Source organism: Cricetulus griseus, chromosome 3, assembly GCF_003668045.3.
Source record: "Cricetulus griseus strain 17A/GY chromosome 3, alternate assembly CriGri-PICRH-1.0, whole genome shotgun sequence".
NCBI classification, from domain to species: domain Eukaryota; kingdom Metazoa; phylum Chordata; class Mammalia; order Rodentia; family Cricetidae; genus Cricetulus; species Cricetulus griseus.
In genome coordinates this window covers 43,868,418-43,893,798 of record NC_048596.1, presented here as the reverse complement: position 1 = coordinate 43,893,798, position 25,381 = coordinate 43,868,418, and the positions used below count along the sequence as shown (strand labels likewise).

At 41.9% G+C, this 25,381-nt stretch overlaps 1 protein-coding gene across 22 annotated transcripts in view; it reads left to right on the top strand.

Annotated features, from left to right (window-relative positions):
• LOC100767704 (prune homolog 2 with BCH domain) overlaps positions 1 to 25,125 on the top strand; it is a 254,057-nt gene extending 228,932 nt beyond the window's left edge. For 6 of the 22 annotated variants that reach the window (XM_035441933.1, XM_027406569.2, XM_035441934.1 and 3 more), the window contains 8 exons: positions 3,014 to 3,116; positions 3,673 to 3,804; positions 4,441 to 4,527; positions 9,946 to 10,044; positions 12,904 to 12,939; positions 13,476 to 13,514; positions 17,435 to 17,482; positions 21,856 to 25,125. In XM_035441933.1, the coding sequence (XP_035297824.1) occupies positions 3,014 to 3,116; positions 3,673 to 3,804; positions 4,441 to 4,527; positions 9,946 to 10,044; positions 12,904 to 12,939; positions 13,476 to 13,514; positions 17,435 to 17,482; positions 21,856 to 21,886 (575 nt within the window). In that variant the 3' untranslated portion in view covers positions 21,887 to 25,125. Of the gene's footprint in view, positions 1 to 3,013; positions 3,117 to 3,672; positions 3,805 to 4,440; positions 4,528 to 9,945; positions 10,045 to 12,903; positions 12,940 to 13,475; positions 13,515 to 17,434; positions 17,483 to 21,855 lie in introns of those variants that run through there. The other 16 variants (XM_035441939.1, XM_035441937.1, XM_035441935.1 and 13 more) reach the window with 14 other exon arrangements.
• Positions 25,126 to 25,381: the final 256 nt, after the last annotated feature.

Sequence of the window (25,381 nt, the reverse complement as noted above, 5' to 3'; positions counted from 1 at the left end):
AGTCTGAGACAGAGGTTTCTAAATTTAGGACTTTCTTAGGCTATAGAGAAATTTCAGGACAACCTGAGCAACTTATTAATACCCTGACTCAAAGCGAAAAGTAAAATTATCTACAGTCCTATGGCTCAAGGGCAGAGTACCACCATAGCCTGCACTGGGACTTAGTTGCAATCCCCAGTGCAGACAGACAGACAAACCAAATTTCATAGGAATTATGCTGTTACCAACTTTACCTGAAAAGTGGCATGATTTGGGGTAGAAATTGAGAGGTTATCTGGTCCCCAAAAAGCATCTGTACAGAGGACTAAATAGCAGTTTCTCACTCTAGTTACTGCTCTTGCCCAGTAAATTTTGTTGTTTTGTTTTTGAGATAGGACCTATCTGCTCACTTACCAGTGAGCTACTTTTCAAAGAATATCCAATGCCTCACTATAGAGAGATCAGTTGACAAACTGGGGGACACACTTCCATGTGGCAATCCTTTTCTTCTCGTGCCTTTCTTGCATTACCGCCTGTCCTCTTATTTTCTTCCCTTTCATTTCGCCCCATCTCTTCTTGCCGCTCCTCTACCCAAAGTGCTGGGATCCACTTTCATTTGTAAATGTCAGCGTCTTTTGAACAAAGCTAAACGCCTCACTTAGGCAGTGATCCCTACGTACACCTCGGTTAGATGATGCAAAGATTGTATCAGTGCCGCTGCATTCTGAACACGCTAACATTTCTTAGGAATTCCGCTTCTCCAGAAGCAGAGCACGGAACTGAATAGTCCTGGTCTCAATGGTTCTGACACCATAGCCAACAACTACATTTAGAAAGATGTGTTCATGCTGCTTTTTCCACCAGGACTGTGGCATTGACTCTCTTGTGTTGGACACTTACGTTGTCCTTTGCTGTCTGAATTGCATGTCTTCACGTTGGCTCGCTTCTATATCCCTTGCGGATTTCCATTTGCTCGTGAGTCCTCAGAACCAAGAACTTCTCACATAAAATGTCTGTCTTGAGATTTCCTTCATGTTAACATTCTAAAAAGAAGCTGGTAAATGGCTACATAGTGGGGATGATGGGACCAAAGCAGGAAGTCCAGAGGGAGGTGAGGGCATGTTGGCTCACAATTATACTGTACCAGATGTAATGTTAGCATCCGTAAGATAGGTGGCATAAACACCTCTCCGACATCCCAAATGAGTCGCACGAGCCCACAACTGGATGTATTTGTAGTTCCTTTCTCTCTGCTTTGTTGGTAAGAGTCATAATTGGTGTCTTTGGAGGGGACATCTTATTGAAGTGCTCCTCAAGAGGGAGCCATCCAAATCTACTGCCAACATTTCCCTGCTGTGTCACTGCCAGAGCCATTGTCATAGCTCTGAAAGGAAAACATCGAGTTCTAGGAGAACAGGATCAGGGTTAGGAGCACTCTTGTCCTGCTCTGCTCAAAGCTCCAAGGGCCTCTCTACATAATAACTGTAAATTTGGGACAATATAATGTAAACTACAAGCATGTAGACTGGGGACATTTAATGGGCTGGTGGGATGTCTCAGCTGCCTGGTGACATGTGTCCCATGCCTAGAACCCCTATGGTCGAAGGAGAGAGCTGACTCCCACAAGTTGTCCTCTGACCTCCATAGGTGACCCAGGGAACATGTGTGTACATGCTTCACATATTCAAACACTAAATAAATAAATATGAAAATTCATATATAAATAAGAAAAACTTATATATACATATATGAAAAACAAATGTAAGTAAGATCTCCAGCTACTCTGGAAACTGAGACATGAGGATTGTAAGTTTAAGGGCCCACCTAAGTTTCAAAGTGAGTTCAAGGTGAGTTTGGCAGTTTAGCAAGCCCTTGCCTAAAAATGATTAAGGACTGGAGAGGCAGCTCAGTGGTGCAGTGGTTGGTAGCGTGCTTAAGACTCTAGGCTCAAATGGACATATTTAAAACTGATCAAGGATGATGGTTCCCCCAGTGCTAGAGTGTGATTTAGCACATGTGAGGGTCCTGAGTTCAATCCCCAGCTCTCCCCCAATGGCAATCGGGGCACCATCTTCCTCTTTAAGTATCAGAGACATATTTTACTCCACACACTTATCCTTTGGTAGTTGAGTAGCACCGGCTATCAATTTCAGAGATGATCTCAGGAACCAGAATGTTTGTGGGGGGAAAAGATGGGGCAATGCTAAAATGATTTCAGTTATTTAAAAATATGGGGGTGACATCCCGAGATGTATCTTTATATTCCCTGACTTTCAGAGTTTGAATGGTGCCTTGACTTGCATTTCACAGATCCTGTTTTTCTCAGCTCCACCTGCAAATAGCACTTCTACCTCCCACCTGTCTCATCCAGAAATGATTCTCAGGTTTTCCCAAATGCACGTATCTTCATAAGGTTCAAGAGAATTTAGGTCGGCCCCCTTTTTTTTAGTGCACTGCTTTCTCTAAGAGATGTGAGGTTGTGAATTCTGTGCTGTTATTCTGGGCTTGGCCAGCATTACCATGTGTTCCTGCACTTCCTGTTATATCCAGAGAATCCAGGATCACTACAGTCAAATGACTAGGCCTGGAAATCAAAATTAAAGGTATTTTGCATGTCTCTCCCCTGGTTATTGGATGGAATTGCGATTCACTGACTAAATTGTCACAGTTAATGAGATCTTAAACTAAAAGAACCATTGTGGATCTAATAGAATCTCTTTCTCAGCCACCAGAATGAAACTTTGTATAGATTAGCTTTTATTGTAAATCAGTATAGTTTGAGTTAGAGACTTATGTGTCAAAGTGTTGCCTTATATTATATATACAAGACTATATAAATATGTTAACCACTAAAAGGTAAATATGTGTGTGTGTGTGTGAATATATATAATTCCTCAGTATGGTTACTCATTTCATGATATATCTCATTTATACACACACAGAGAGACAGGACAAGACATCAAATTTCTCTTTCTAGGAGTAATATGACCTTGTTAAGGGATTTCATTCAGTTACACTTTTTATTTGTCCCCAGGATACTATGGGGACGGTCTGAATGCCATCATTGTGTTTGCCGCCTGTTTTCTGCCAGACAGCAGCCGGGCAGATTACCACTATGTCATGGAAAACCTTTTCCTGTGAGTGGTGATTGGGTTGACATCTGTGGGCATGTGGTGGCTGATAAAGGGTCTTTAACTAACTGCACGGGTATATGACATAGCCGATCCTAAACCTCTGATAAGAAGCCAGTAGTATTTCTGTCAAGGAGCCTTGTTCTAGGGAACTCTGTAGAATAATGGCAAAAGAAAATGAGCTGTATTTGGCTTATAGCTAAGCCTTTTCTAACATTTCCTTTAGGCAAAGGATTGTTTTTGTTTCTGATAACATGTTCTTAGTGATGGAAAAATGTCCTTACTGACCTTTGACCTTTAATCTGAGTTGCCCTTAATATTTGATAATATTACAGACATTTCTTATGTCACCTTTTAAACCCACATATTTTTCTAAGGTGGCTGCACATATACAAATAAAGGGCAATGCTGACGCATTGTTCTCAAGAAAAACGAGATAACATGCACCACTATTCTTCAATGTCATTCACCCTATAATTTGCATGTCACTTAATTTTGGTATAAATAGAATGAAAGCTTTCATGTGGGAACTGAAACTCTCTCTCTTCCTTCCTGTGATCAGATATGTAATAAGTACCTTAGAGCTGATGGTAGCTGAGGACTACATGATTGTGTACTTGAATGGTGCAACCCCCAGACGGAAGATGCCAGGTCTAGGCTGGATGAAGAAATGCTACCAGATGATTGACAGACGGTATGCTGGTGTCACCATTCAGTCACTATTGTGACTGCTCACTAACTCTCATATCTAATATTCTTCTAGCCTATATAATACAGTCATATCATAGAAATAGCAGGGTACTTATACATGAAGCAGTAGGTTGTAAAACTATTAGTGAAAAAGTACCACATGGTGCCTAAAACTAAGCAAAGCAAATCCTCCCTAGATTTTATAAACTGCAATCCTGAACCTGGCAGCTCTGGTTCACTCTAGACTGCAGTTGTGTTGGTACAACGCAGATGGACAAACCAAGGTACCCATGAGTCTTCGGTGATGTCATGTGACCTGGCTACTGTTTTATGTATTAGGGCAGATTAGGGCAGTGGTTCTTCTCCTGTGGGTGTTCTCTACAGGAGTGCATACACACTTACACACACACACACACACACACACACACACACACACACACACACACACACGGTAGGGGAAGGAGAGAGAGAGAAAACAGAGGCATTTTAAAATTAATACTAAACATTCTATACATCAACCTTGTAACTTTTCTAGAATCCCTCCTGAAAACATAATGTATTCTTATTTGGGGATCTATTTTCTGTTTCCAATGGAAAGCAAATTTAAAATAATATAGAACTGTTTCCGTTTGCAAAATAGGTTGCGCAAGAATTTGAAGTCATTCATCATTGTCCACCCATCTTGGTTCATCAGAACGATCCTTGCGGTGACACGGCCTTTTATAAGGTATAACTGTGATGGTCACAAGATGACTCTATGATAGCATTTTCAGGGCATGTGAATTTTCCTGTAAGCTAAGAGAATCCAGGAAAATGTAATTTACTCCTAACTTCCTGGAAAGATACTTCAGACTATGCATCCAGAGTTCTCATTTAAAGGCCAGATGCAAGCTCAGTGCTCAGGAGGCTAAGGCAGGAGGATGATGAGGTGCAGGCCATTGGGTTCCATAACAAACTCCTTTTTTTCCTTTAAAAAAAAAAGTGATAATTACTTCAGATAAATATTTCCCACAACCATTGCAAAACCTGGCCTCTAAATTGCTTTCTGTAAGTATGGAATATGAAGTGGTGAGAGTCCCATGCCACATAGGAGGAGGATTGGCTAGTACTTGTATGGAGAGAGATAAATGAGACAATAAAGGCTAGGGCAGGCTAAAGTACAGGCCTACGTGTGTCATTTCTTCTGGGCAAGAACTGTGCAGCCAGCAAAACTAAGTGAAAATTCTGAGGAGTAGTTTGGGGGAGTTGCACTGGGGTCAAAGGTAGAGATTCCTTGTTTGTATTAGTGACTACTCGACACTTAGGTGCTATATGCCATTATGTTTAGGGATATGAAGTTAAGTGAGTGGAACAGGGTTTATTTTCTAGAAACCTTTAAAAATAGAATAAAATCTCACAAAACTTATCCATCAAGGTAGAAAAATACATTTTCCTGGCTTAAAGTTATTAAACTTCTCATGAAAACTACAATAGTCTAGAGAAAATAAATATGTGTGTCGGTCTGTGTGCGTGCATTGTATGTATATATGTAAAGCAGATTTTTTAGAGGGAGTGCTTTTAAAATATTAAATTATGAAATGTATTAGCATTCTCATTCCTGACTTCAAACAATTGAGCAGTAGGGTTCTGCATTGACTAAAGTGTGAGGGATTTATAACTGCCTGTTTTGTTTTGTTTTAATGTTATGAGCTAGTGGCCTGGAGTAGGACATCTACATAAACAGGACCCTGTTCTTTGGTTGTATGTGGCAGAAACTCAACTGTTTCAAGGGAACAGAAATCAAAGTACATCCACTTTCTGAGGGACCTGTACTCAAACCAATGGTCAGGGCTGATCACTTTCTCCACCTGACACCTGTTCCTTGGTGTCGCCTGCATTCCCAAAGAGGCTGATGGTAACTTGCCAGGGTAGCTCCAGGAGTATTCAGTACTTAGATCTCTAGACCATGGAGCAAGAGAGAACCTCATAAAACGCATGTTATTTATTTATTTATTTATTTATTTATTTATTTATTTTGTAGCCCATACTTTCACTTTAGCTGAGAAGATGGAGCAGGGGCCTTAGGGAGAGCTCTTATTATTTCTGCAAAAGAACTCAGGGGTAGCCGAACATACAGATCATACCGTGTGAAGGAGGGAGAGAGGAATGCCCTACTCTTACCATGACTCGATTCCAGGACCTTCAGGTGTTCCCGCCTCTGGACACAGCTGCAGAGGCAATCTCCATGGGAAGAAGCATGTGGGGACCTGATCTTCGGTCCCCAGAACCCAAGTAAAAAGCAGGCTATGGCACCTGCTGGCTGTGACTCCAGTGCTAGGAGAAAGAGACAGGAGTATCATGGGGAAGGGGAGGGGCACTGACTCTCTCCCTCCTTCACACGGTGTGATCTGTATGTTCGGCTACCCCTGAATTCTTTTGCAGAAATAATGAGAGCTCTCCCTAAGGTCCCTGCTCCATCTACTCAGCTAAAGTCTCAAAATATAGGATGAAGACACTGATGTCAGCTTCACCCCTTTACAGATGCATGCACATGCACTATGCACTCTCAGACACAGACAGACAGAGAGCAAGACAGTGAACCAGCCACGCACGCGCGTGTGTACACACACACACACACACACACACACACACACAAACACACACACACACACCATTGTTTTTTAATGTAACCCCATGCATTAGTTATTTTTCTGTTGTTATGATAGAAAACCATGACCAAAGATGACTTAAGGAAAAGAGAATTTGTTTTGGACTGGCATTTCTAGAGGGATGAGAGACCATGATGGCGGCACAGAGGCATGGCAGCAAGCAGCAGGCAGTGACAGGACAGGAAGCTGAGAGTGCACACTTCGAACCACAAACAAGAAACAGAAAGAGCTAACTAGAGGCTCTGAATCTCCAAGCCTGCCCCCAATACCATGCTTCCTCCTGCAAGTCTCCACCACTCTAACTCCCCCGCCCCAATGCTACTAACTGGGGACCAAGTGGTCAAATGCCCAAGACTATAAGGGACATTTGTCATTCAAACCGCACACTCCATGTAAAGGATAAAACCTAGAAAGAGATGGACAGGATTTAGGACCAAGTAGAAAGGTCACTGTCCAGGCAAGAATGACCTGAGCCTATCCCATTTTAAGTGGGCAGAGAGCAACTCTGCATTGAAGAATGTAGTTCCCATGTTGGCTGTCTCGTTGTGCCATTTCCCACAAGACATTTCTGTTAAGAAAATAAATTCCTAGAATTTGATGTCAGTGTGCCTAAAGGACTCTTTGAATAGGAACAAAACAAATCCTTCTTATGCAAGGTTTTCTATATAGCTGGCATTGAAGCACTATTTGTGACCTGTCAGAATGAAGGTGAGGACAGACTTAAAAATAATGGAGGAAAATCAGGGAGGCATGAATGCAGGCAGACATAGGGATTTCCTAAATGATGAACTGCACTCAGGGTCCAGGGGTCACTGGAGATCCCTCCTCATTCAGACCATCTTAGAAGGAACTGCTCCAAACCACCTGCTGGAGCCAAGCCCACAAAGATAGATGCTCGCTGAGTCTCTTATGTTGCAATCCCCAGGACAAACCAGACCCAGACAAATTACACAACTTGGACCATGCACATTCTGCAGTTAATTGGCAAGCTGGGTTACTTGTTTGGGGACCATGTAAGAAACACAAAAGCAGCAGCAGGTGCTTGATTCTCAGAGTAAACAAAAGGCAATGAAAACCAAAACCAGTGTGTTTTTTTTTTTCCTTTTGAAAAAGGGAGAGAGAGAAAGAATGAGAACATGACGTTGGATGGGTAGATTGGGTAGAGAGATGAGGAGGATCTGGGAGGAGTTGAGGGAAGAGAAGGTATGATGAAAATACATTGTATGGAAAAATTTAATAAAATACAAACAAAAAACAAGAAAAAGTAAATAGGATTATTCAAAACTCACATCCCAAAAGATCCAAATGTGTGGGGTGGGCCAGAGCCCCTGCTGGAGAGAGACGCTTCTGTTTCCCTGGGAGGTACTTTGTTCATGTGCAACTCTGTGTCATAAATCATGTCTTGGGGGGACCTGAGAGAAGACTGGACATTGGCTCATGATAGGATTGCATTTGTGGAAAAAGGTTGACTTTCCCAGAAACATAAGCATGGCTGAAAAATACAGCCAATCTCCTGCCACAATATTGATTTCCACTTGAAATAAGGATCCTATATGCTATTCAGATATGTTTCAGGCACTGTACATTTCTCATTTTGTGAAGGGACCATGCTTAAGAGTATTCTCTGTCAACTAGTAAACAAGGAAGACCCTAAAAGAGACAAACTTTGTCCCCTGGAGAAGGGGAAAGGGTCACCATCCCCTGAGCAAATTGAGAACATGGGAAGAGGGGAGAAGAAGCTACGAGAGTGAGAAGGGAAGAAAAGGAAGGATGCAGAGGTCATGAGGAAGCAGAAATTTTGAGTCAAGTGTAGATTAGAAGAAAGGACATTTGACAGGTAGGATTTTAGTTGGGTGGGGTGGTAGGGGAGGAAGGGAGGGAGAAGGGAACTGAGATCGTCATGTAATTCAATCTTGTTTGTAATTCAAATATATAAAAAAATTTTTTTTAAAAGAGTGTTCTCTATCCTCTGCATATGTGGGGTCTGCAAGTACAGGTTCAGTCAACCACTGTTAGAAAATATTACACATGTAAAAATCTCTGAAAATACACTTTTTCCAGTGGTTTTTTTTTTTTGACTGTTTATTTTTCCCCCTAAACATGCAATCAACCAACTACTTGCATGGTCTTGACATGGCACTATTGGATCCAGGCATCTGGTGGTGGGTGATGGTTCCTGGAACCAAACCCCCATGGATAGCTGTCTGTAGAATCTGAAAGCATGGAACTTACTGAAGTAGGAAGTAGACTGGTAAATTCAAGGGGCCAGTGTTGTAAGATGCTCAAAGAGTACACATTTCCAACAGAAAATTTAAAAGTTCAAGAAAGCCCTTATTCAACATGATGTCTAGCATTAATAAAAACTTTTATATTTTCAAATTTCTAAGAAGGTTGATTCTAAATGTTTTCACAAAAAAAAAAAAATGAGTACGTGAAGTGGCATGTGTCACCTAGCACAAACCAGGTATTCCACAAAGCACTTGGTAACTCAGAGCACCTGCTGTGTATACAAGAAATATGTATATAGTTACTTGTCAATTAAAAAGCAGTGATGGAGATTCCTACTGTTTCTACTATTTCTAATTGACAGGATATATATATATATATATATATATATATATATATATCTTTGTATATAACAACAGTAAAGAAGAAATCTTTACTTTGGGGTGGGGAGTGGGAGAGACAGCTGTGATGGAGATGCAGCGCTCATATATGAACTATTTAAAAAAAATAAAAATGTTGAAAAATGGTACTAAAGCGCCTGGTCCACAACAGTGGCTGAGACAATGCTATCCTTTCTGCTCAGCAAGCATGCTGGGTTAAGCTTGAGCCTAGCAAGATTTCAGGGTGTGACAACTATACACTGAACTGAACTCTGGAACCCAGTTGCAGAAAGGGAGGAATGAAGATCAAAGAAACAGCTGGCTTGAACAAGAGGGAGCACATGGACCCCAGACTGCTGTCTGGGAGGCCAGGACAGGCCTGATCCAGACCCCGGGACATGGATGTCAATGAGGAGGCCTCGGCACTCTGTGGGGTCCCTGGTAGTGGATCAGTATTTTTCCCTGGTGTAAGAAGGGACTTTGAGAACCCATGCCACGTGAAGGGATTCTCTCTTGGCTTGGACATATGGGGGAGGGCCCTACGCTCCCTGGGGAGCAGAGGGGGAATGGGGTTGGGGGCTGTTGGGGGCTGGGAGGAGGGGAGGGACAGGGAGAAGGGATTGACATGTGAAGCAAGCTTGTTCCTAATTTGAACTAATGAAAAACAAAATATAAATAAATAAATAAATAAATAAATAAATAAATAAAATAAAAAAAGATTTCAGGGTGTGGGTATAGGTCAGTGGCAGAGTGTATGCTTAGAGCGTGTGAGAGCCCTATTACCAGTAATGTAGAAAAGAATCACAAGAAAGTTTCAGGGAGAGAAAATGGCTTCATGAAGGAAGTGTACCAATTGATGATATGAGGCTCTTCTCCTTTTTCCTCTTGCAGCTCAAAATTCAGCAGTAAAATTAAGTATGTCAGTAGTTTATCTGAACTCAGTGGGCTGATCCCAATGGATTGCATCCACATCCCAGAGAGCATCGTCAGGTAAGTCTGAGGGCATGGAGCGTTGCTGAGAAATGACACGCACTGGAGGAGGGGTAGGAAACACTCACTTCTAGAGCAATGAGACATGGCATCTGATTTTTAAAGGAAATATTAAGCATTATCTAATAAATAAAGCTTTCGCTGGGGCCTTTAAATTACTATTTTTTCAGATCCTCTTTTACACAATGTAAATGATTAGTTACTGACTTTTAAAAAATTTTATTTCATGCAATACATTTTGATCCTATTTTTCCAGCCAAGATTAATATTGATATGTAGTAAGTGGGGGTTCTTGGGGGCAATGGAAACCTCAGGCAAGCTGTAGCTGGTGGGATGGTGCCTAGGGTCTTGGAAAATGAACAGGCAGCAAGAATCACCCCAGGATAGTGGTTTCTGGGTACTTTGTCTCACAGACTCATGGAATGAATTTCCCAGACAATGGGGAGGTGAGTTTTAGGAAGGAGCTTATTATAGGTTCATATGAGAGCTTATAGGTGAGACGCCAGCAAAGTGCCCATATATTAAGAGCAGGTGCTAAGGAAGGACACCATCAAATGTCCATAGTAGGGGTTAAGAAGGCTTTTCTAGATTGAGGCATGGGATGGACCATGAGGGGGGGAGATCTGGTCATCCTAGTTGTCCCACCCACCAGATATTCATGTGACAATTTTTGTCACAGCCTCGAATATAGCTTCCAGACAATAGTATTCTTTGCTGTGTGAAAGAAAAAAGAATAAGAAACCAGACCAGAAAAATAGGCCCCAAACATACCTGCATTTCTAGCCTCCAGCCAAGACAGAACTACAGACATTTCTGGCTTCTGTCCAAGGACAAAAATCAAAACTCCTTTTTTTTTTTTCTTTTTTTTTCTTTTTTTTTTTTTTGAGGAGCCTGCTCCTAAGACTTTCTGACTAGCTTCTATCTCCTGTTCTCTTCATTTGTCAATCACCTCCTGTACTGCTATACTTTTGCAAAAGATGACAAGGACATTCTGTCTTCTTAAGGGAGTGAGCACTGGCTGTTTTCCAGAAAAACAGCAAGGCCTCCCATGGACTGGCAGAGACAGTGCAATGAAAAGAGGATGGGCTTTTGGGGCAATTTGATGTGAATTTCAGGCAGCCTATGAAAATCCCCAGAGGTTTAATGTTCACATCCATAAAATGGGGAAGTAATTCTCAGAGTGTGGATGGGGCTGAGGATTGAATGAGAGCAGTGAGCACAGAGCTTGAGGTCTACAGTGCTACTGATTATGATTGCATTGCTTTGGAGAACTACTGTGCTTGGCTGGGGGCTGAGAAGCTAGTCATGGCCAGGCAATTTCCTTCTATTCTCAAGGGCTGCATTTTGGAAAAGTTGCTTCAAGAGGAAGAGTTCCAGTTAGAAAGATTCGTTTTTCTGGAGGAAGAACCTAGTCCTGTGGGTCCCCCCACCACTGTACCCCATCTGTGTTTCCTCCTGTCGTTAGGATACATCCCAGGGCATCTTTTCTGCCATTTCTTTTACTAGCCCTCTTTGGTTCATTTTCACATTGTGCAATTTCCAAATTGCCACAGCCATAGCTATTTTCTTTCACTGAATAACATCCAAAGCATTTGATCCCAAGCAATCCCAAGACCAAAGTTCAGCTGTGTGGAGCCTGGCATCAGTGGGCTGAAATGCAGTTTATATTCATTAACTACAGTTGGTTCTCATTAGCCTGGGACAGTTCTGCTCAGTTAAAGTCGTTGTAGACACTCAGTGGACACTGAGCAATTATTCCTGGGGGAAATACAGGCCTGGGATCCTGTCTGCCTCTGGTTGCAATGTCTTCATTCCCCACCAGTATATAACCTTGGTTTGTTTTTCATCCCCCACCAGTATATAACCTTGGCTCGTGTGTATCTCTGTTTGAGAAAACTTCTTAGTCAGCACATACTGTTGACTCGCTGTCCTTGTGCTCACTCAGCTTGGTGTGGTGGCAACTGTGTGTAATCACACAGCACTCAAAGACTGAAATACAAGGAGCCAGCGTCTGAGGCCAGCCTGGGCTACGCAGCAAGGCCCTCTCTCAGACAAACAAGCAAAACAAACCAAATCTTGCACCCAAGGCCCCAGCACACACAACTTGTACCTAAAACAATGTTCTGGACACACACACACACACACACACACACACACACACACACACACACACACACACGTTCTCTGTGAGGTACACTGTCTATCTCGTTCCTACAAACAGGTGATATTTGGTAACATGCTTGACTGCTGTTTTAAAATAGCAGGATCACCAGCCAAAAATGAAGTTAACATTTACCCAAGAAACTATATGAGCTAGGAAGGCACAGCCTCATTCTGCTCAACTTCTGCCGATTGTGTGCACAGGGGACAACTTGAATTTTTGTCACCTTGTCATGTCCACAAGTGAACAAAAGCACTGCACATTGATTCTAGAAATTTCAGATGTCCTAGTAAACAGGCAAATTTTCAGATATGGAGTCTACAAACAGCGAGGATTGACTGTATATTTATGAATTGTAAATTGTTAATTGTGCCTAATACAATTAAGTTTTCTCTCCAAAGTCAGTCATGTTGTCTGGGTAAGCATTTTTCTCTCGAGTTCTTACTGTTTTAAGCAGTGGTTCTCAACCTGTGCGTCCCCACCCTATTGAGGGTTGCATGTCAATTCGTAACAGTAGCAAAATTGCAGCTATGAAGCAGCAACAAAATAATTTTGTGGTTGGAGTCACCACAACATGAGGACCTGTATTAAAGGGTTGCAGCATTAGGAAGGTTGAGAACCACTGGTTTAAAGCAATTGCCTGTCATTTTCCTCCTGTTTCTCACTGTCCTCATGGCATCCATTTCTTATCTTGTAAGGTACGATGAAGAAAAATCTTTTAAGAGAAGTGTGAGGTAAAAAAAATCTCAAGATCTGTATTCACGCTGGACCCCCTGTGTGTGTACTCCAGTGTTGTATTTGTGGGTGACCTCAACATGCTGCCTGAGGAAGTCTGTTGTACCAGTCCTTTGAATTCCCCTCAAGTGTTTGTCCTGTGTGTAAAGCTGTTGAGGTCAACCCGATCTGCTACCGAAACCTACTAAACCAGATACACCCCTGACTTGTCCCAGGCTGTGAGCTAACTTTAACATCCACTCTGATATGGATGGTCTGAGCTTTATTCAGCCAGCATGTTCCTCACTCCCTGGCAACATCTATATCATCTTTGTGAAGGGATTTGCAAAGTAAACAGACAGGACCGCCCAACAGGAAGGAATGGCGCCATGCTTAGCTGAGTGTGTCTCGGTGCACCCGGAGACAGTTTTGGGGGGAGAAAGTGAATACACACCACTTACGATTGGCTCTGCTTTGCGGGAGACGCTCATGCTCTGCTTGCTTTTTTGTTTGTTTGTTTGTTTCTTTTTTCCAACGATAATTTTTGCTCATGCAGACTGGATGAAGAACTGAGGGAGGCATCAGAAACAGCTAAGTAAGCCCTGGTTTTGGTTTTGCGGCTGGGGTGATGTTGGCTTGCGTTTCAGGAATGATTGGGAGAAACTGCACGGCTGCTTTTCTTCTTGCCACCACCCCCCCCCACCCATAATAATGCTGCACCTTGAAACTTCCCTTTCTCCACTGCCAATATAGTCACTGATGCTTTTATTATAATACCCCTCCCCCACAATCTTGGTTATCTTAAGGAAAGCATTTGTCACTGTTTAATTTATTCTTTAATATATCTGAAATTCTAGATGTCACCAGTAAACATCACCAGGCACTGTCACACAGAGTGTTGCATCTGAATGACCCCTAGATATAGTGAGGCAACAGAACCACACCAGTTCATATTAGGAAATAAAACTTGGAAAGATTTTTGTAGAATTGGTTTCACAGCCTTCCAAGATATAAAATAACACTCTAAGTTTAGAGAGAGGGTCCAGTTGTTATAAGCACTGGCTGTTCTAGAGGACCAAGGTTCTAATCCCACATGATGGCTCACACCTGTCTATAACTCCAGGTTTAAGGGATCCCAAACTCACTTCTGGCTTCTGCAGGCACTGCATATGCATAGTGCAGAGACACACATCCAAATAAAACATCCATACACATAAAATAATAAAGATAAACAAATGCTTGGTTTAGTTTTTAAGAACTATCACTTAACTCATAGTTTCCAAGCTATTTTGATTGGGGGGTGGACATCGCTCAGTCTTGTGAGGCATGACACTGAAAAAGGCAAGGATGTACTGTCAGGAAAACATAAAATGAACACATGTCAAATGATGTTACTTGATGAATTATTTAATGAAGGAACTAGTAATGAGTTCCGTGAACCTGAAGAGAATTTAAATGGCACACCTGTGGCAGTCATTTCTTCCCACGTTCCAAGGTACCTCATGGGTACCTGAAACCACATACGGTTCCAACCCCTGATTGCACTATCTGATTTCCTGTCCAGACACACCTGTGATTCACACTAGGTAACATACTGTGAAGAAGTTGCTTCAGACTTATGAGTGATTTATTTCCATAATTTTCCATTTGATATTTTCAGAGCATTTTGGCTCTTCGTAACTGAACCTGCAAAACATGCAATTGCAGATATGTGCTATAGGGAATTTACAAAAGGCTGTTTGGATAAGATAGTTCGGTTAGATAATAAGTTGGTTAATGTTCAGTAGGACAATACACTAATATCAGGGTATCTTTCTCCCTAGATAGGCATGGCTGCATCACTGCAGGATATAAATCTACAAGTTAACCCCTGCCCTTGTGGCACTAAGGGACAGCCCTGAAATGTCGAGCCAGAGCTGACTGGGAAGAGCCCCCAGTCATTTTCTTTGTTCATTTTCAAGTCCACAAAGAAATCTTCTGAGGTTATGTGTTAAATGTATATGGCTGCTATCCAGAAAGTCTGATGTATTGAGTACATTAAACTTCTTCACCACTTTAAATGTTGCTTATGCTGTTAATCTTTACAACAAACAAAAGCAAAAAAGCCGAAACAATGTCCAAGGCTGATACAAATTCTGAGTAAATGCTAATAGTGAGGTTTTCCCTGTATGGTGATAAATGCCAGTTCCTCCTTAAAACAGCCCATTTAGATGTTATTTTGGCTATATATTTTTGTTGTAGGTAACCTACAGAATTATTTGCCTAAAATCTGAATCCTTTGCATTAAAAATGCCTGAGTAAAACTAATTAGATGGCCTTAGCCATCTTGATGGAGATTTGTTGGGTAAACTATTTCCTAGAAGAATCCCACCCCAATTGATCCTGTTCCTTTTAATGGTGAAATTAAAAAGAGTTCTTACATTTGGCTATATATGAGGAAAGTGAATTGAGCTCTGTTGACCCTACAGAGGTTGGTTTTTAGTGTTTTTCTTGTTCTTGTGGTTTTTGAGACAGAGCCTCACTATGATAGCCTTCACTGGCCTGGAACTTTCTTTGTAAACCAGGCTGGCCTCACACTCACAGAGATACACTTGCCTCTGCCTCCCAAGTACTGGGGTTAGAGGCATGTGCCACCACAGCTGGTCCCACAGGGGCTTGGAATGTCTCAAAATCCAACCATTTTGATGCCCACTGTACCTCCTTAGCTATGTGTTAGCCTCTGGTACAGCCCCTAAATCCTGGGGCAGACTCTGTAGATGATTGTTGACTCAAAAACTGTGCTCCCAGCTTATCAGAGGCTGGAAGTTAGCTATTCCCTATTCTTTCTGTTAACAGATGCCGTGACTATCCATGTGGCTTTGTTAGAAAGCTTTGGACTGGCTCTACCTGAGTCAGATATGCACTATAGTTCTTACCTACAGCATTTTAAAGCCTCTCCCTTTCCCCTGTTTACACACACCACCTCCCATTTACCCCCTAGGAGATGGCTCAGCTGGACAGCTTTCTTTTGGACCTTGGACCCACACAAGGGCAGAAAATAGTTTGAAAGGGTCTTTACTATAAACAAGCCCATTCTTTGTTCCAAGTGAGGACTAATCCATCCACTGCCTTTCCCATGGTAGTATTAACATGTCTGAAAATTATTGTTTCCTTTGAGAGATCCCCCAGTTAAAAAGCAGAAAGGCTGGGCTCAGAAATTTGCCCTTTCTTGATTCTAGTCCAGCTTTGCCTACTTTTGCTAGCTCAATGTCAGTACTTACTTCTCTGTCCTTGCCTTCTAGAGTCACCAAACTTTCTCCATAAAAATACCAGACCACCGGCGGGGGTGTGTGGGGGGGGGGGGGCAAAAGCCCAGCAAGGCAAACAGCCTCCTGATATTTTCAAGAAAATACTGAACTAGCCACAGACCCTCATGCAAATGGAAAATTAGCTTGTCCAGTTATTCTCAATGAAAAAGGAACCCATGTGTTTAAAAAGATCAGTTCAACTGGGGTGGTGGCTGAGCAGTTAAGAGCACTTGCTGCTTTTCGAGGAGACCTGGTTTATGTGCTCAAAACCCAGATGGAAGTTCACTGTAACTCCAGTTCTTGAGGACCCAACTTCTTCTGACCTCTGCAGCCAGCAGGTACACATGTAGTGCACATACATACAGGCAAGCAAAACATTCGTACATTTTAAATCTTTTTTTAAAAATAAGTACAACAGATCATAGAATCTTTAAAATCATTTTTCCCATTTAAAAAAATCATGAGAGGAGGGGGGGAGTAAAAGCTGCAGTGTACTAAGTATTAAGAATTGATATAAGGTGAACTTGAAGTCTGTTAGCATAGTTATCACACTGATACGGATATCCTGAACAGCTAAGTTATACAAAGACCTACGCTCTATTGCAACCTTTGATTGCATTCTTTTTAATGGCTACACTTTTCTTCCTGGAACTGTGCCACTTAGATAGTGTTAGGATTCATGAGAGCCACCTAAGCACTGCTCAGCCCCAGGGAGTAGTAAGTGTCCTGCCCCTATCCTGTTAACCACATGAAGCAGAGCTGGCCCAGGCAGTCTTTTTTCCATGCCTTGGAAAATCCTTGTTCTTGTGAAGCCTGAAGGCTGCTGTGTTATGTCTAAACAAAATTCAGCTGTTTAAAAGGTTTGCCTTTGGGTATAAAATATTTCCTTATTGTTTTTAGTACATAAAATTCATTTTCAATATTTATATTCACTGCATAAGAACAGATCTGAAAAGTAAGAAAAAGTGGCTTGGACAGATACTGGAGGTATTTGAAGTTTTGTTACTATTATCTTTTTATATTTCTGTATCTTGATTAATGACTATATCTCAAACCTGATGCCAAAAGTTAATAGCATCATTTGTTCTGGTATAGATTTGGGATCACAGGAGTAGCAAATGGTACCACATTAAACAGTTTCAAATGCCCCAGCCAGTGATGCTGACATGGCAATAAGAGTGAGAAATTGTTGATGACTTCCTGTTTGTTTGTTTTCCCTTGCACTCAGAACTAGCTGCCTTTACAATGATCCGGAAATGACTTCTATGGAGAAGGAGTAAGAACTCACCATCAGTAACACCATGTGGTTACCTGTAGTATTGTATGGCTGGACTCAAAGGGAAACCAATGCATCCAGGATTGGGTAAACCCGTTGAGATGTGCAGCTTTCATGGGCTCTGTTTCTGGAATGACTAATTACAGAGACATTTGCCAGCTACTCTTAAGTCTTAGTGATTGCCACAAAGGACAACTGAATGCTTAACCCAACGTTCCTCCTTCCCACTCCAAAAATGTTTGGGGGCCAGTTGTACAAACACTGGGGCAAAAGGAATGCCACTCTGCTTTCAGAATTACATCATCCATTGCAGTTAGGAAAAGCTCAGTCTTCCATGTGGATTTAATATTTTGGTGGATAGGGAAGAAATATCTTTGCTTTACAAATTCCAAGAGGCAATTGAACCTGCCTGGGACTTCTGGAAATTTATAGTTGGATATGACTTTCCTGTAAGAAATAGAAACTGGACATGCATAGAGTCCTTAGCCTATGTCATACTCTAAGAAGCAGCTCACACACAGTGCCTGAGATTCATCCTAGAGTAAGCTTATGAAGTACATTTTACAGAGAAAAAGGAACTATGCATAAAGCATGTGACTAGCTAATGTTTTGCAGTCCTTAAAAAGGTCCCAAGATGGGATTTGAAGTATGACCTTGCAGATCCATGGCTTTCAAATCAGGGAGGTGGTCTGTGCTGTGGTTGCTGCTTCTCATCTAACAAAGACAAAAACTGCTCACATAGGAGTGGTCAAGTCAGTTTCATGTAACGGTGGTCAGTAATATAATCTCAGAAAATTTGACATGAGGCAAGAGGCCCCTAGTTTAACCTTAGTGGTAGAGAATTTAGGATTGTCCTTGTTCCCAGGGACCAAGAAAGGCAAGCAAAGATCAACTTAAAACCTATCTCCCTTACCACTGTTTGTCTCCTCCAAGTCCAAAGAAAAGTTGGAAAAGCACAGTGCAGCGTCTGCATCTGCCTTGTTGCCCTTAAGGCTTAAAGGAAGTTTAGGGACAAAACAGAGTCCCAACTCAAAAAAGGAACTAAGGGCAAGATAACTGTTGTAAGGGAACTTTCCAAATCATGTAGCTATTTCCTAAAGGTCACTCTTGTTCCAAATTTTGAGATGACAGCACCAATTACTTCAAATTGCTTTTGCAAAACAAACGTATCTCAGTCTCTGAGTCCATTGTAATCCATTTTTCAAGCATGGCATTTCCTCCTGTTGCAAGGCCACCCACAGTTCAGCTTGCCCTTCATTGGCCTGTTGCTGCTACATCTTGGGGTTTACCCACTTCTCTGCCTGCCTTGTTTATGTGCACGTCCTTGGTGAGAGGACTATGGGGTTGGTCTAGAGGACATATCTGTTTTGTTTGGGCTCTTTCCAGGGCTGGCTGTGGGGAGGGGGTATGCTGCCAGCTGTTGATGTTACGTCCCGTTCTTGGAAGAACATATGCTCTAGAAGTTTCCCTGTTCTTCATCCCTGTCTTTCCTGAGCTCCTACCAAGCAGATCATCTCCCCAGCTACCAGGATGAGATCCCAGAAGGGGAACCAGAGTGGGCAAGAATTTTCTCCCCTGACCTCTAGACCTGCATTTGTTTGTTTACTTGCTTTAACACTGGAATGAACAAGTGGGCTTTGTCCACCTTCTCCTGGCTTTGGGGGAGGTGGAAGGATCCTACATGGAAGCATTTTACACCTGTAACTAGTACTGAATGGATGAAGTGCAAATTGGGCACAAGCTCTTTCAAGGGGCTCCATTGGGCTAAGACTAAAGTGAAATGAGATATGTAAGGGTCCTATAGCGGCCCCCCATTCTCCACAGAGAGAAGGGACATTACACCTTCCTTGCCACTCCTCCATAAAACATGAGTATTTTTAACTGCCATTAAACAGGATTGCCATATACCTTGTAAGGTACATCACTTAATGCATGCAAAAAGTAAGACCAGCCTGCCACTGAATGGTAGGTCATTCTTGTGCAGGGCCAGCTTGGTAAGTTGGTTATGAACAGCTAAGCTCATCTCCCCGGACAAGATGAATCCCCCATCCATGTTCAATTCTGATCCAAAGTTGTCATTGGTGTGTCATTCTCAAAAGGGATACTTTGTTAGCAAACCACTTTTCTTGCTTTTCTCCTTTACTTTAGGTTTGGGTTATATTCATTCCCATCACAAAGTTGTAGCACAACTATTTATATTTGTAATGCATTTTTAAAATTAGATGCGTTATTGGTGGCTTCATTAACCCCACATGGTAGCTCTTGTCTCAAAAGCAATCGGTAGAGTGGTTTCCTGTGTAGACTTATCAGGAAGTTGTCCACAGGTTGCTCTTTGCATGCACTGGGTAAACAGGCTTTAGTCTCTCAGCTATTCATTTACCCAAAACCAAAGCATTGATATAAACCCCAGAAAGTTTGACAAAGGACTCAGAAAAAGAGAGAGACGGAGAGTTGGAGATGTACATTCTAGTATGTCAGAATGTCAGATCAGGTATTTGTCAAAGGCCCAGATTGCAAAGCACAGAGACTGCCTACTTTAAACTCTATGGAGTTTGAGTGTAGTGAATGTCTTTGTGTTTTCAGGGGAAAACTGAGCCAACTGCATGAGAGAAAAAAAATAAATAAAACTTCAGCTACCAGCTGAGACCTAGCACTAACTTCTGAGTATATTTTAAACATCATAGAAGCAAATGCAATTAAGAAAGAAAACTGACCTGCTTTGTAAAAGTATGTTAGGAACAGATATGGGAGTCCGGCAGATGAATGAAGACACCACCCAAGGAAAGTCCTGCAGATAACAAGTCAGATCCTTGAAGGCACAAGAAACAAATAAGTTGCCAGTGCCTGATTCCCTTTGAGCTGGCCCCTCATCACATCTGTCATGGCCGGTTCTTCAAACTCCCTAAGCAAAGAAGATTATTGCCAAGTTAGAACTACTCCTTTACTAGCCGTGAGACAGACTGTGCCAAACTATCTCAATGGGATACAATCCAGAAATGGGGGGTGGAGCCGATGTGGTCAAATGTGCACTGAGGGAATTTCAAAGGAAAAATATCACATTAGGGCACCCTAGACAGACAAGTGGTCCATGTTAAAGTAGCTTTGTCTGTAACGTTACTAGAAGACTTGGTTGCCACACGGGCCACAAGAAAGTCCACCCCAGGCAGACTGGTGGCTCAGAGGGGCAGAGAGAAATCCAGACTTCTTAACATGTTGCTTTCAAATTACTCGTTCCTCTTTTTATAATGACTGGAGTTCTCTGTTTGGCTGTTCACTGGCTCAAGTTCTCTTCCTGTGTGGTGAATGTACAAGACAGTTGCATGACGTTCATTAAAAGGCAGAGGAGAGACCCATGCAACTCCAAGAATGTTCACTCCATGTTGGAGAGGAGCTAGGAAAGCCATGAAAGCAAGTTGCTGCTTAGACACCCCAGAGATCAGTACGCAGCCCCAGTTCAAGGATGAAGTCTCTTGAGAGCGAGGGCTGCTGGTATGAGCCGATGTTCAAAGGTCAAAGATCCCTGAGTCTGAGGTCCACAAGCAACTAACTGCATGAGAAAAGACTTCCAGACAGGAAGGGACAGTGTGAGAAGAGAGCAAGCCCTGTCTGACTTCTTCCGCTTTCCAGTCGGTACAGTGCCCAGTCTGGTAGACAGTGACAACCTCATTCAAGATGGATCTTTACCACTCAGTTGAGACTCCCGTGGTAGATGTATTCATGTGCACACAAACACAGAGAGAGAGAAGGGGGGGGTTCTGTACTATCTCTCCAGTCAAGTGGACACCAAAAACTATCACAGAAAGAAAAATGATCCACTAAAAACAGGAAGGCATAGTAATGTTCTTTATCCAATTTGACTTTAGGTTTGAGGCTTAACATGAACCCTTCCTTTCTGGGTCCTTTTGAAAAGGTGGAAAATGCTTCCAGAAGCAATTTTGTAAAAAGAACCAATCAATATTTTCATCTTTAAAATATTTATTTATATGTGTATGCGTGTATTTTGCCTGTATGTATGTCTGTGCCCTATGTGCATGCCTTGTGTCCATAGAGGCTAAAAGAGGGCACCAAATTCTATGGGACTGGAGTCACAAATGGTTATGAATGGTCATGAGGGTTCTGGGAATCATACCCAGGTCTTCTGGAAGAGCAAGCTGCCAGTAATCTCAACCACGGAGCCATCTTAGCCATTGCTCCAGCCCCCAGATTCAATACTTTATAGAAAAACTTAACAACTAGTAGATGGTTTTCTAGCATAAAAAACTTAGGTGGTTTCCTTAAGTTATTTAAAGAAAGATGTGAATGAATGACGCCTGAATTATTATTGAACACTCTTTATTTGGTGTGTTTTCTCTCCCCTGTCCTCTCCAAACCAGTATTGACCTGAAGCTGAAAGAAAAACCCTAGCTAGCCGGCTGGAGGAGGGATCACTTCCTGCTTCGTGGTTCTGCTGACATGCCTACCTGGAAGAGACGGGGCTCATGTCACCTCCTGCACCACCTGGTGCCATTGGAAATGTCTGAAGGGGGATAAATATGAAAAGAATTTGTTTACTGTTAAAATATTTTATGAAATGTTGTGTATTTTCCTATTTTGCCAATTACGTGCCTCAACAATTTTAGTTGAACCTTAGCAAGAAAATAGAACCTTCCATTTTAATATTCTGTTAACCCTTGGTGCAGTGGGACTTGGTTCCTTAGACTGGCTTTTACCAAAAGCATAGCCTAACTCTGCTGTTAGACAGATGAGGATGCATGTCCGTAGTCTGACTGAATTTCCCTGTAGAGCTTGTTCTAGATTTAAAATGCAAAGGGCTTGCCTTGTCCTGGGAATGCAGTTCTCTAGAAACTCTATGAAAAGCTGAGACAGGCAGCTACGACACCCTCATCAGCTAAGGTACCTGCTCCCTCCCTGTCCACTTGAGTCTTCTTTAAATTTTCTGGAGAACATAGACTTTCTAACCCATGTAAGCTTTACATAGCTGCATGCAATGGCTCTTTTAGGACATTATTTCACTAATGATCTTTGGAGAACTTCATGTTGTGAAAGTTAAGATGAACATCAAATTGTCAATAGCTAACTATCATGCTTCAGGCCACAAAGCAGGTTCAAACCTTTAAACTCCAAGTGCCAACTCCAAGGTGGCCAACTCAAACATAATTTGGTAACATTGAATCATCCAAAATTAACACTCATGTGCATTGCAAAAGCAACCTGCTTTCAGAGGTATAAAATTAAATGCAAGTGTATACTAGCCTTTATGAAATAGTTCGTTTCTTGTTTTTCTATACCCTTTAAATTGCCAGTGTAATTTCTAATCTGTGGATCTCTAGAGGTTGGCAAGCTATGCTGAGGGTAGGGCTGCAATACAAGCAAAGGTAGTTTCCTTCAATCAGCCATATTTAACCATACTAGCAAATTTCCAGATCTTAATGTCCTCAAATAAAGTAGGGCTCCACTACAAGCAAAGGTGGTTTCCTTCAATCAGCCATATTTAACCGTACTAGGAAATTTTACAGATCTTAGTATCCTCAAATAAAATGCAACTGAAACACAGGGAGACACATTTGTTTTCAAACTGATACTTCTTTCACGCCTTCCTCTCCAGAATGGAGTAGTGACAATGGAGTAGAGGAGAAAACAAACAAAACATGCTGATCCCTACGCTACCAGATACTCCTCCCAATCCCACCCTGGCCTCTGCACCTCTTGTATCTATTTAAATGCTTTGCCAAACTGATTGGGCAGAAGCAGCTGTAAACTCATTTGGTTTTGTCGAAAACATTTTTTGACAGGATCTCACTAGGTAGCCCTAATTGGCCTAGAACTCACTATGTAGATCAAGCCGGACTCAAACTTGTGGTGATCCTCCTGCTTCAGCCTCCCAAGTGCTGGCATTATAGCACCACCATATCTGGCCTAGTAAAGAAAATTTTGACATTTACAGACAGTGGAATTTCACCCATGGCCTACTGAGAAAAGTGAGGGGCCCTTCTCACAGAAGCATGCAATGGCCAGACTCAAGCTGAAGCTATCCAGAAAGCTCCTCTTGAGGGTCATTCTCCAAACTCACCTGTTACCAGGCAGCTGGCAGGCACCAAGATGGCATGAAGACGGGCCCTGCCTGCTGGCTGTGTTGAGGAGAGCTGTCTACACTCTGAGCCCTGGAGAAGTCCCACAGCAAGACTTAGTTATGCATGTGATGGGTTTCTCTGGGTCCTTTTGATTCACGTCTGTTTCTAATCTGCTCTTCCATCTGAGCTCACTCCATATATATGGGCCAGTTCCCTTTTCTTCATAAGCCTCCACATCACCTTCTAGATTCACCTATTGATCCCTTTCAACTTGGTATCTTTTCTGACCTTTGTTTGTTTTTGTTTTCATCTCCCTCCTCGTTACATTTAGCTAATTTCATAGGAAAACACCAGTATCAGGCTTTCACAGCCTGCCCTGACCTTTGGAAGTCCAACCCTGAATGAACATCATGGTGGCTTGAGTATAAATAGCTACCCAATTAAACTCTCATTTGCTCACGTGTCTAACACATTAACTCCATTCCTATCCCATTTGGAAGATGAATTACAGATTCCCCAGCCGTGTTGAACCCATGAAGTCATGAGGACCTCAGAGTTCAACTCAGAAATCTGTAGATATGGGGCTGTTGGAAGAGATTGTTTTGCACAGCCAACTAGGTACGGTAACAATCCCACCATTTACACTTTCTTTGAACTTGTCCAGCCTATGTATGGAAGATCACTCAGGTGACATGACATAGTAAATTTAGTGTGAGCATCTTTCAAATAAATGATGTTTGGAATACCCTGGGCTGTAATACCATTCCAATGTTTAGGCTTATGCTATCTTATTATCTTCAAAAAAAAGTTACTTTAACTGCACGTACTAGAGAAAAGCTACCATGTTCATCAACTCAATAGACTTCTGGCAAATCCCTGAAATAGCCCATAAACAGGTAGATATAACTCTTGCATTGCTCCACTCTAGTGCCTGCACCCTCAGCATTCTTGCTTTGGTTCAGACTGCCAGGAACTGCTTTGCACTTTTTCCTGTCAATTTGTAGTTGAGGGAACACCAAGGCATCATCAGGGCCAAAGTGGTGTTTTCATTCTAAGTAGCAGCTACTGTTTAGCTAGCTTTAGACTAAGGGATGGAACAACAATCTGCACAGAAAGTAGTTGATGAAGAGTGGGATGTTGAGGGCAACAACTAGGGATGAAAAGTCCCAAAGTTCCTGTTGAAGCCATACAGTGTTATATAAGGTTCCTCCCTAGGGCATACTGATGAGCAAGGACGTCACTCTCCTTAGCCTCCAATCTTAGGATGTAGTTTTGAGGATTTCTTTATGGTTCTGCATAACTACTGTCTTATCACAATGCCCCTGTGGTCTGCTACTTTAGGATATCTGTGTGTGCACAAATTAACCTTTTATATATTGAAAGAGTTTTCTACATGTATTGGATTGCTCAGAGTAAAGTATATATTAGACTTGTTTTGGTAAACAAATACTACCTAAATAGTATGGATCAAAAATATGAAAATATGTAAGAACACATATAGCTATATACCCTGGCTGTGTAACTCAGAAATAAAAATAGATTCCACATGGTGTGGTTTCCTTTTTCAACTTAGTGAAACTTTCTGTGGCCTTCCTTAGCAGGAACATGATATGCTTGGCCCTTGCCACAGACAAACTGTATATATTGTGGCTTTCCTGGCCATCTAAACTATAATATTCTCTTTCTAGTATCACCTTTCATGTCTTGGGAGTTCTTTGTACCTTCAAAATGTATCATTTATTCCTTGGCTAAATAGCTTCTCATTTTAGAACTATTCCCTTACTTTATGGTTACTTTATTGAACCTTTCTCTGTCACTTGCCTTTTTA